This window comes from Prosopis cineraria, unplaced genomic scaffold (assembly GCF_029017545.1).
Source record: "Prosopis cineraria cultivar Desert tree isolate PC_DT_omini unplaced genomic scaffold, ASM2901754v1 PC13, whole genome shotgun sequence".
Classification (NCBI taxonomy): Eukaryota; Viridiplantae; Streptophyta; class Magnoliopsida; order Fabales; family Fabaceae; genus Prosopis; species Prosopis cineraria.
In genome coordinates, this window is record NW_026555344.1 from 39261490 (window position 1) to 39273466 (window position 11977).

Consider the following 11977-nt stretch of genomic DNA (forward strand, 5'->3'; position numbering starts at 1 on the left):
CTCTTTGTTTTGGGCCCTGTTTGATTTTCAAACTTTCGCGTTATTTTTAAATTCTGATTTTAAACATTATAAGTGTGTGTTAGTGATTGAAATTGAACTTTGGGATCCCATTGTAAATGATTTGAGAATTCTTTTCTTTTAGGTAATATTACAACTTTGGTAATTCTTTGAGGATTAACCTTTGATTACCATTTTTATGGAGTTAAATGTGGTTAAGTAAGGGAGACCTTACACTGGTCTTGATGGTCACTGTCATTTCAGTCCTTATGGAAATCAGCCATCCAGTCCTCGTCATTGTCGTCAGTCTAGTCCTGGTGGAAGTCGGTCATTCCATCCCGCTCGACATTGTCGGTTCAATCACAGTAGAAGTTGCCCGTCTAATCTCAATCAATGGTGGCAGCTTGTTTTCATAAATTTTGACAGTCCAGTTCAATTATTGTTGGTAAGTCGATCAAGCTTTCATATATTTGAGTTAAATTATAAAAAAAAATTGAGTTAAGATTTGAAATAATAGGTATTTAAAAATGATTTCAAATTATAAAGAAATTGATATAGAAGTCTGATTTGAATTTAGATTTGGGTTAAATCAAGCATATATTTTTAATTATCTAAACAATAGATTTAGCTTAAATCAAAATCAAAATTCAAATTCTTATATATCCAAACATAGCATCAATGTTCATTCCCTAAACACATTAATATATATCACAAAAACACTACTTCTATTATGTCCCATGGCAAGCAGCAGTTGATTCCATCTCACCGCTTAATATAGCAAATAGCATCAGGGTTACGATAGCACATTCGAATTTTGATAACCCTTTTATAGCATAGATGCCATCTCAATCCTAAAGTTTCATTAGCCAATGCTTGACTAAACCAAGAACTATATTGTTAGTAAATTCAAGTAAACCGAACTTAAAAGACACGTATGGTGTGATACCCCCGGAAATGTCATTAACACTGAAAGCAACTATGAACATCTAATAAAACTATATGCTCTCTTTCATCTTTATTTGATTTTGGGTCATCCATCCAACAAAAAGGACATTTTCCCCATCGGTTGAACAAATCCATATTGATGTTAACATATCATTCTTATCTACAACAAAATTCATAAAAATTTACATTATTCACGAGTCATAAATAATATGATTAATTTTCATCTCCTATAATAAAAAATATCCATCCAATTTCAATAAAAATTTACTCCCTCTGTTAAAAAATATAAGGTATTTTTAATCGAATCTCATCTCTAATAAAGTATTTACTTATCTTTAAACTAACCCTATTTTTTCATATTTACCTCTATTTAATAGGGTGTTTCATTCTAAAATAAATATAAAATATTTATTCAATAGGGATACTTTTAAAAAAAGGCAATAATTATATATTGAAAGATTAAAAATATTTCATATTTTTTGACATTCAACTTTTTAAAAAATATTTTATATTTTTGAATGAAGGAAGTATATTTTAGCTTTATTTATTTACATGTATCTTTTTATTTGAAACAATTTTATTTAAAATATAGTTAAATACTAAGTATAAATATTTTTTTTATGAGAATTTAAATTTTGATGCGCAACATTGTGAGAAATTATTTTTTTTCTCACTAGATTCAATTCTAGGGCTATCATCCATCTTAATTTTGAGGCTTCTAGTTTTGTTGCTCAGTAGAAATTCTACTTTAATAAATTATACATCGCCAGCTGTCTGGGTGGTGTAGTTGGTTATCACGCTAGTCTCACACACTAGAGGTCCCCGGTTCGAACCCGGGCTCAGACATTTTTTTTATTCTTCTATTTTTTAATTTCCATTTTCCTGGATACATGTTCTCCTTCGCCATAGATTATAAGCAACTGTGCTCTCCTTACATCTCTTCCATCACTGATCAGTTCGTTGAATGCAAACTACATCTATCTCTGTTTCTTGCTTCGAATTCCATATAGGTTACACTGAATTTTCCTTCTTCCTAGGGCCTTCGCTGAGCAGACGAGAAGAATCGGAGTCATGGATTGGGGAAATGTAACAGCAGAAGATCTGATCGATGCCCTCCGCGAAGTGGACTGGTCATCACCGCCGCGTCCTCTCTCTGAATTCTTCTCGAGATTCACCGTACCGAGATCCTCCTCTAAATGGAATAGCCGCCTCAAATGCAACCTGTACTAGTACGATTTCCTTCTGGGGCTAAGTAGTTCTCTTCCCAAATCACTTGATTTTGAGTTCAATTTGTCATATTGTACAGTAGCTGAAAGATATCTCCGTCCTTTTACACTTCAGTTTCTGTAAATTATTTCGGATAGTGCTTTAATGATGGTGATGTTGGAGTCAACGATTTTAGGATACTTTTTCCTGATTTTTATTTTGTTTTTCCTATGTTAATTTTTCGCGGTCAATGGGAAAACTCTGTTTATAATATTTTATTCTTGCAAGTTTCATTAAGCCCCACAATTTTTGGTTTGCTTGACAAGTTCTTAATTCTGTCCCAAGTTCAAAACGCTACCCCTGGTTTGACAGGATTCAATGACATAGGAAAACTTAAATAATCCTAATTTTTATGTGAAATATTAAACCAATGCACCTTGGACGTTGTGGATAGTTGAGCCAATACTACCAGGCCAGGATAACTGTTGGATAAATTTATAGTTTCTCTGCGTGATTGAAATTGGCGATGCATAACAGCATAAGCTTACTAAGATTACCTCCACTATAGATTTACAGCCGGCATGTAGTTCGATACAATCTTGGGTATCAAGAAGGGCCATCCGAACATAAAATAACAAAGACCAAAACAGAGAAATGTGAGGTGAATTTCCTTATAGGATATGCGCTGATCATGGAAAGGGATTGAGGAAAACAGAAAAGAGACCTTCCTCTTCGAGTCTGGAAGGAGCAGCAAAGTCCAAGCTACAACTATTCATACATTTTTTTGCATGCTTCTCTTGCATTCCGGCAGTATACTCCCTTTATTGAAAGGAATATTACTTTATTTGGCTGATAGATTTGTTATTCTCCCTGATCAGCCTTCTAACCAACCTCAAGTCTTTATTCAGTTGAAACTCGTGCTCCCACATATGGAGCCTTCTCACTGCTCTATCTTCCCTTTCGCCCCTTTGCTTCCATCTGCATCATATCCTACATTCATCCTCACATAGTTGATGATGTAATATCTGCTCCAGCTTAAGTTTTCATGATCTCTTTTGTTTGTTTAACTACTTATGTATAGTTAATTCTTGCAAGTTCCACGATAATTCTGAGTTCATAGGCTGAAGTCACTTTTAGGTAATACTTATTTCTGTAGACAAGAGATATGATTACTATTCCTAATTTCTATAGTATTCATTGGTAAATAATGATACTTATACATACAATGTATTTGCAGCTACCGGACCAACTACTTCCTTTTGATTGTTTCTGTTCTCAGTAAGTGAACATAATTATGTATTTATTTTTTTCCATTTCCACTTAATATATACATTCGCTACTCAACTTTCATGCTTTGAATTGTAGTATTGGGTTTTCTTCGAAGGCCGCTAGCTATTGTAGCTGCATTTCTTACAGCACTTAGCCTTGCTTTCTTAAATGACAGGTTTGTCAAATAACTCCCTCTCTTATTACATCATCAGTTGGAGTTCACTTGATTTCATGAATAATTTGGCCTAATGTTATTGTACTACTGTCTAGGAAGAAACTTTTCTTAAATGATATAGGATATTGCTGCCATATTAGGCATTGATCATCTGACTTCTTCGTTGTGCAACCAAAACAAGTCATGTTTCATGGCACCATAGTTTATGGAATTTTGGCGTTATACATTACAGTTTAATATCTTATATATCCAATTGCGTATGTATTTTTGTGTGTGTGTGTGTTTCATTTTTTAAATATAGTTTGAGATCCACAAAGATACATAACTGCTGAGTATGGAAAACATATTCATCTTAAATTCTTCAATTTAAGTGTATGGAGGTTTTGTTAAACTTGATTTTAGGATCTTGAATAGGCACTTTGGATGGCTTAGGGAAACAAAATTTTACTGTCTTATTGAATTCCTAACCCATTACGTCATAAGTGTTTTAGCTTTGATATTTTTTGTGCATTGATTTAATCTGTAATCTTTGGCAGCTTTGCAGGAACCTTTAGTGAGAAAGTAACACGAACAGTTAGGCAATTTTCACCACATTTAGCAGCCAAGATGAGACCTCCTCTTACGTCAGTGTTTGCTTTTTATTTATTTTTGTGTTACATCAAGTATTGCTGCTTCTTTTTTTCTTTATCTTTACTTTTTATAAAATAAATTATTCAAATTCCAGGCCTGTTATCCGTGGACGCCCGTCAGCTAAGAGAGCAATATATATTTGTGGTCGACCTCGTTGGGTTTTTGTCCTGATGTTCTCATTTGGTAATCGAATCATTCCAACAAGGACCCTCTTTTTTGTTATAACAATATTTTTGGCGGAGTAGTAATACTTTTCCTATGCTCTTTGTGCAGTAAGTTTCATCCTTTGGTTTGTCTCTGCTGGTCTTCTAACTGTGTTATGGTCGCTTGCAATTGGTCTTCTTGGTATATCACATTTTGAGACATTTTAATCCTTCTTGTTTACATTTATGTTTTCCTTTTCTTTTCTTTTCTTTCTTTTTGTTTTTCTTAAGTTGATTAACCTCTCTCTCTCTTCCCTCCTCACATTTTTCAGCCACCATCCTGCATGCAAGCTTTAGAACACCTAACTTGAAAGCACGTCTAAACACATTCCGTGAAGAGTTTCGTGCAGTGTGGCGCAATTATAGTGAGCTGTAGTTTACAGTGTGTTTACGGGGTATGTCAATGATTTCTGGTTTTATGTTTGCATGCAGTTATCTGCTTAGTGATCTTGGCTACGGATATGAATTATATGCAGTACAACTCAAGTGATTGAGAAGCAAACGAGTAGCTTGTAGGTTTTAAAATGGAGAAGTAGCGTACTATACTGCATTATGTTTAGTAATGTCTGGGATCTCAAATTATGGTGAAGTTTTTTTGGTACGTTGATCTATTTTATCCAAAACCTAGGTTTAACTAACATAAGGGTTATATTGGTTGGAAGGGCTTTAAGATTTTGGTCAGCTTGTGTTTTGCTTCTCCTTTCACTTCGTGGTCCATAATGTACTTGTGAGTATGCTGATGCATTTTTATCCGGGACTGACATGTGAATTGTGGTAAGTTACCGTTTGAATTATGATCCATGAGATGCATCCACCATTAAATTGGACTCAATGTGATGATATCTCTGATTATTCTTATCTTGTTTGTTTCTTGCACAGTTACTTGTGGGTTCTTTAGTTTATTATTATTATTATTATTATTATTATTATTATTATTTTTGTTACTTGTGCAATGTGCAGAAGCAGAATTAAAATGGAAATGAACTCTGGCCCCGACATAGAAAAATATTCTTTTAGATTTCCTATATTTTCTTTTATATTTTTCTATCACGATGTTGATTGCAATGTTGATGAAGCTTTTCTGGTATTGTTATTGTTTAGGAGTCGCCGCTTTTTCAGTTGAAGTAATTCCTGGTGACTGGAATGGGACTGTCTGGGGCAATATATCAACCATTGCTGGTTACAAACAGAATGTATATGGTCAGAGATCTTGTTCATGTAAATTACATTGTGCTGGACTTCTGGTTGTTCTATTGTTGACTCTATCGAGGGGATGCTTTTCAACCTTTTACGTGCTGTGCTCTTGAAATTCTCGCCAAATCGGGTCTTAAAGTTCATCAGTAGCTTTCAGAATCCTTACTTCGTGATGGATTTGTTTTATATGCTTTTGCCCTTTTCTCACTCTTACTAGCTGTAGGGTTAAGTAAAATTATCCATATGGTTGCCTGATTTTACTAATATTTGAAAAATTTCAAAATGAACTTATTTATGATTGTTAAGTTTATTGCGATGGAATTATGGTTGAACCAATGATAATTAAATATCTATTATTTAATTTTATCGATTTTTATCTGTTTGAATGGTTTTTATTTTTAATCAATTCAATCATGTTTGTTTTTGGTCTATCGTTTATGGATTTTGAAGATTAGGTGCGGCTCTTTCCAATTTGTACTTCTATGTGGCTGGTCATCAATCTTACAAACTTCTGTGTAAAAGTTATCTGTGTTGATAATTTAGACGTCGTTGTTAGGAAAAACGTGAAATTTGGCTCAAAGTGATTTCATTGTTGAAATTTTCTTAGCGTGGTTGGCTCTTTTTAGTCATTCATTTTCATTGATCATTGACTAGGATGTGATCATGTGGAGGTATTTTATCAAATTGTCTTGCATCACCCCCAATTTGTGTCCAATCTTTACACGAAACCGCTTGGAATGTCTCTGGACATTTTCCGTTGAAGTCGACATTATTTCTTAAATATTTCAATTTCAATAAAATTAGAATATAATTAAAATGCTTCTATATTAAAATAGTTGTTTCAGGTTTTTTGGAAATATAAATATGTTTGACGTGAATAAAAATTAAATATCAAATTAATTCTCACCTCTCCTCTTGACAATCAGCAATTTATTTATTTTTTATTATAAACTTTTCAATAGATATCTTGGTGGAATATTCTATAATGGGTTAAATGGCAATATAAATTTTATACTATAGATTTATGAGTGATTTGAACCCTGTATTTATATTTGATGCATTTTAAATTTTGAATAATTCAATCTGTAGCAATCTAGCCCTACAATTAATTATTCAGAGGGTCAAGGTGAGATTGTTCAAAATTTAATTATTGAAAATTTAAAATATATTAAATATGAGTTTATGATTTAAATTGTGTTTTGCCTTATAGTTTAGGATTTATATTGCCATTTAATCCTATATAATTGATGGATGAATGAAATGGTACACTGAATGCGAAAAATGCCCTGCAAACATCCAACCTTTCATTGATGTGATATTTACATGCTTGTTTATTTCTTTGTTTACTTTTCCCCCCCTACTTAATGAGCCATTCAAATTTTCTTTTATGTGAAAAAAAATTTAGATTGTAAATTATCTCGGTTTCCCTGTTCAATGACAATTGGACCAAGCCAACATAGCAATATTAACATACGAACATATCTCATGTGTACCGCAATCTTAACTGTAAAAAAGTTTTTTTGTAAAAGAAGATTGATTGGCGTATATTTTACAGATAAGAAGTTGAGCCTCGCAAGAAACTCATGAGTTGGCTTATAGTTAATTTTAAAGACACATTCTCTCCCAAAATCAATATAACCATTACCATTGTGAAATATAAATCTATCGGTTAAGAGACATCTATATTTGAATATATACATGTGTGTGTGTGTGAAAGAGAAAATAAATATGATTATAGAATGTAAATCTCATATACAGTCATATTTTTGAACATCACTTTTAATAAAGGAATAATGCATCTTAGGTGAGACTCCGAGCAATATCAGATAAGTAAGTGTATTTTTAAACATAATCAAGCATTCAAGCTAGGCGATCAAACTAATAAAGACCTTTTGCTCAGTGTCGCAACAGGCTGTGCATTTGCCCCTCTTTTTTAGTTTTTTTTTTTTAATCTGAATATTTGCCCCTCTATTAAGTAAAGCCGTCAATCACATGCCCGCTCCTTTTAAGCTAGAAAAAATCTTAGGTTGGTATATTACTTCAAAGTGTAAAACAACAATTTAAGTTTAAAAGAAACCCTTTTAAATTCTAAAATAAAAGAGCTAGCCTAAGCCCTTTTATAATTTTAAAAAAATTTTAACATTAAAAAACTTAGTACTATACTAATTCTAGAACCTTAGCCTCATTTCACAAGTATAAGAAGAAATATATAAAAAGCTTAATATTTTTGCTATTGATGAGGCTCAATAAGAAAAATGATTAAATTATATTGATGTTGATGATAATAAAAAAAATTAAGATTTAGCTAATGATACTAGCAAAGTCTAATTATTATCGATATTATTAGATTTAAATTTCTTTTTGTGTATATTGACTTAAATTTATTTTTTAAACTCAATGTTGTGTAATAATTTTTTTAAAATTTTAAATATATTTTTTAAAAATTTTAAATTAAAAAATGAAAAAATAGGCCCGAAATCCTAAATGCCAACCCTTCACTCCTAAAGGCCAGGGTTGAGTCGATTAAAATAGAGCCTTAGGATATAATTTTACTTAACAGGATTAGTACATTTAGGTCTTGACCCTTCAATGCTTTAAAAAATTATTAATTATTTTTATAAGTATAAATCTTTTAAGGTTGACTAAATGAACTCTCGAAAATTTGTTCAAAATAATTTTGTTTTAGTCTTTTATAAAAACTTTTATGTTGATTTACAACATATTTAAGATTTAAAATTACATAAATTATTCTATTCTAAGATATAATTGATTAATTTCTATTTATTATGAAAATATATACAAATTCGTTTGTACCATAGTTTATTTGAAAAATATATTTATATAATTTAATTTCAATACTCTCCTTTGCCCTAAATATAAGACCTAGTTAAGAGATTTATTTTAGTCCTAAATATAGGATCACAGTTGCTTATCAATATATATATATATATATATATATAGGATCTCAATTTTCTTTATCTCCATCATTTAATGCCGTTTCTCCAAATTGCCGTAGGTGCTTTAGGAAAAATGACACCTTTTTTACGCAATAATAGATAGTAGATAACCAACTTAATAATTTTTTAATGGAAAAACATATCATTAAGTTTCTACATTTTATTTATATTTTTCTGTTAATCTCTACACTTTTCTGTTAATATTTTAGGTCTCTGTATTTTTTTTATTATTTTATATCCTTTTATAAATAAATTGTAAGGACCTTGGAGGGAACTAATACAATAAAAATAAAAGTATTAAAAATGTTGAAATGTCATCTCGGTCTCACGAAAAAGAATTGAATTGCTTGATATTAAAAAACAAAAAATTGAAGTGAGGTTTGGCTCTAAAATGGAAAGAAAAGATGATGATTGCCGTGAGAGTTGGGGTGGCTATTGTTAGCCTAATAATTTTATATCACAGGCCTTGTCCCGTGTCATGTGCAGCTCCCAATTGTGTATTATATTTCTCCCTCTTCTTTCGATACCATGTTTCTGTATAAAGTTATACAACCTTATCAATCTAGGTTGGTGACTTGGTGTAAATAGCATGCTTTTGCTGGCAAAGAAAAAAAATTAGCATGCTTTTGTTTCTTTGATCATATCATTAGAAAAGCAAATAAATGTATTAAATAGCTGCTTCAACAAGCAGCTAATATTAAAAAAAAAAACATAGTTTAGATGTTAAGATTTTTGTTGACTCATTTTTAGGGTATAAAAGACCTATAAATTCTGCTTGAATGTTATTTCTTGCACAATATTCCATGATTATATATTGAAAAAACATGCTTTTATTCCTTAATCAAATAATTGGGAGCTTTTTTTTTTTTGGCCTGATAATAATTGGGAGTTTGATCCTAATTTTTACATGTAGAGCACATCTAGTCAAAAAGGTCTACCTTTGCCCTTCATACTTCAAAAGATGTTAGTCTCATTTGTCAATAGAATATACTCTGGCTTCCAAAAAAAAAATTATATATCTTTTTTTGTTTTTACATTCTAGACATTTTTTATGAAAATAAAAAATAAGTTACACAAATTATTTGTTTTATTAAAATTATGCAAATTTCATTTCCAATTCTAAAAATCAAATTTTTTGGAAAGCAAAGAGTAGATTACTTATTATTTCTTGATTTTTATTTACAGAGATCTCTTTTTAGTATTAGAAATGCTTGTGTATATATATTTTGGAAACAAAAATATATAATAAAATTATTGTATTTCATCTATTTATTTATTTAAGTAGATCTATCCAGGTTTCATCAAGCATAGAAATGATCAAAACATAAACGGGTGCAAAACGTGTATGCATCAAATTGTGCAAGGCATTAACTTCAAGATTGGGTTTTTGGCCAACGAACTTAACGATTAATTGGTTTAAAATAGAGTTGATTAAGGTGGGAAAAATACTTGTTATATCATATACATGTATAAATTCAGAATATCAAAAGCGTGGAAACAGATGATATCAACGTGTGAACACAGCACCAGAGAAGAAGAAGAAGAAGAAAAGATGGGATATTTATGAAGGAAGAAGACGAGGCTGAGGAAAAACTTGTGACAATATCTGAATGAAATGGACGATCAGTACTTGAGGTGGGCACAGGCTTTGGCTTCTGCATGGGGTTTCATGTTGTTGGTGGGTCTCGTGTGTTGTTGTCTCAGCACTAAGCCCCGCCACGACGGCGGCGATTCCCTCTCCGGCAACGGTGGCTGCACCTGCGATGGCGGCGGCAATACCTGTGTTTGAAGCTAGCTTCTTCTGAGTTTGCTGTATATAAGATTTGAATTTTGCAGATTGGTTTGTCCTTTCATTCATTTTTATGGATGATTAGTTATACCAAACAAGATTTAGCTAGCATTCATCAAAATCTTGGTTGTTATGTAGTCCACAGTCGATTTGCAGAGATGCACACACACACACACATACATATGTACATAAGTTTTGATTGTCAACGGTGAAGTTGCTCTTTTGGTTATTCTTTTCTTCATCGATTTCCGTCAGATTAATCCGCGAGAAGAAGCTGGAAATAGATTAAGCGAACCCTTGATCTCTCCTTCCCTTATTAATTAATTGATGTATTACGTATATATCCTTCATTAACGCTAAGTTAAGATAAGAAATTTGTGAAATACTTGAGTTTGAATGAAACAAAGTTATGAATTTCCAAACTCTCTCTCCCCCTCTCTCATTCACACACACACACGCACGCACACACACGAGGACACGGGCCATAATTTGGTAGGTAGAGAGTTAGAATAGTTTTCACAACAGCAACACAACTGTTTTCACCGAAAAGAACGAATGATTGTAGGGTAGCTTGACCCCCTCTTCCTCTCAACTCTCAAGTCTCAACAACTCACATTCTCTTCTTTCTTAACAGTAATTCACACGCACAAAGTAATTTTCAATTGTTGGGTTTTGTAAGTCCGGGGATCTAGTTTCTTGCCCAAACTTAAGCTCACATGGTCGAAAGGGGCTCACCAAGATATTAATTATGAAGATGTTTGGGTCTTTGACTGTAATATTCTCATTTTTGTGTGTGGGAATAGTTTTTAAGAGATGGATGTTCGAAAATTATGTGGGTGAAAGTTATAGAGTATTGAAGGCTGTTGTTAAATCCAAACTATTAATTCTATAAGGTTACACTTGGTGAATAATTCATTCTTTTCTCCTTTTCCTGTCAATGGTGTATTTACTGTAAATCAGAGGCAAAATTTGAGTAACTTAGTCATTCACATGGAGGCATTATCTGGTGCAGTAACAGGCATGCCTTTTACATCAATAATTGCCAATTTTTTTATCAAAACAGAGTGCTAAATACCTTTCACCAAGCTTAATTGCAATAATTAATATATGTATTTTGAAATGTAAAAACACTTTTTGAAACTTCAGGTGACAATAAAAAATTTAATGATTGATAAATAGGAACTGCAAAATGCTACTATAAATTTTCAGGATTAAACAATTTTGCAGTGAGTTCAAATTTTTTAATCTAGATTTATTATTTTCATGCAAATCCAAAATTTAATAAAAAAATAATCATATCCTATTTCATATATTTATTTAAAATTGAGTTTTTTTTTATTGTATATATGTATCATTCTATTAAAAACAATCTTACTAATTTGTACATTTTTTCCCGCAGGGATTCAAACTTCTCTCTCTCTCTCTCTCTCTCTGTGTGGGTAAAAGTGATGATACTTAACTTAAAAATGTTGTCATTTATGACTCAATCTAGATGGTCCAACAGCTCCTGTCCTGGCATGACTAGCTTTCTCCAAGGCAAAGGAGAGAGGGTATTGAAATGGCAATCATATAAGTGATTGGTGACCAATGAATTGCTCTGCATCAGCAACAT

The 11977-nt window shown here is 31.8% G+C and overlaps 1 protein-coding gene and 1 non-coding gene across 2 annotated transcripts; both read left to right on the forward strand.

Moving 5' to 3' along the window:
* The first annotated feature begins 1714 nt into the window (after positions 1-1714).
* On the forward strand, positions 1715-1788 carry TRNAV-CAC (transfer RNA valine (anticodon CAC)). Its single transcript has one exon. It is a non-coding gene; the product is annotated as a tRNA-Val (tRNA).
* Positions 1789-1842: 54 nt separating this feature from the next.
* LOC129290291 (PRA1 family protein A1) lies at positions 1843-5716 on the forward strand. Its single transcript, XM_054927027.1, has 8 exons — positions 1843-2171; positions 3386-3426; positions 3514-3592; positions 4129-4215; positions 4317-4405; positions 4496-4567; positions 4698-4820; positions 5527-5716. The coding sequence occupies exons 1-7, from the start codon at positions 2014-2016 to the stop codon at positions 4799-4801; spliced, it is 630 nt and encodes a 209-aa protein (XP_054783002.1). The 5' UTR covers positions 1843-2013; the 3' UTR covers positions 4802-4820; positions 5527-5716.
* Positions 5717-11977: the final 6261 nt, after the last annotated feature.

Excerpts from the sequence above, each read along its gene's own strand:
- LOC129290291 (XM_054927027.1), top strand. The coding sequence starts at position 2,014 with ATGGATTGGGGAAATGTAACAGCAGAAGATCTGATCGATGCCCTCCGC. Across the intron at positions 3,427-3,513 it reads TTTGATTGTTTCTGTTCTCA|TATTGGGTTTTCTTCGAAGG; the intron begins GTAAGTGAACAT and ends TTTGAATTGTAG. Across the intron at positions 3,593-4,128 it reads CTTGCTTTCTTAAATGACAG|CTTTGCAGGAACCTTTAGTG; the intron begins GTTTGTCAAATA and ends AATCTTTGGCAG.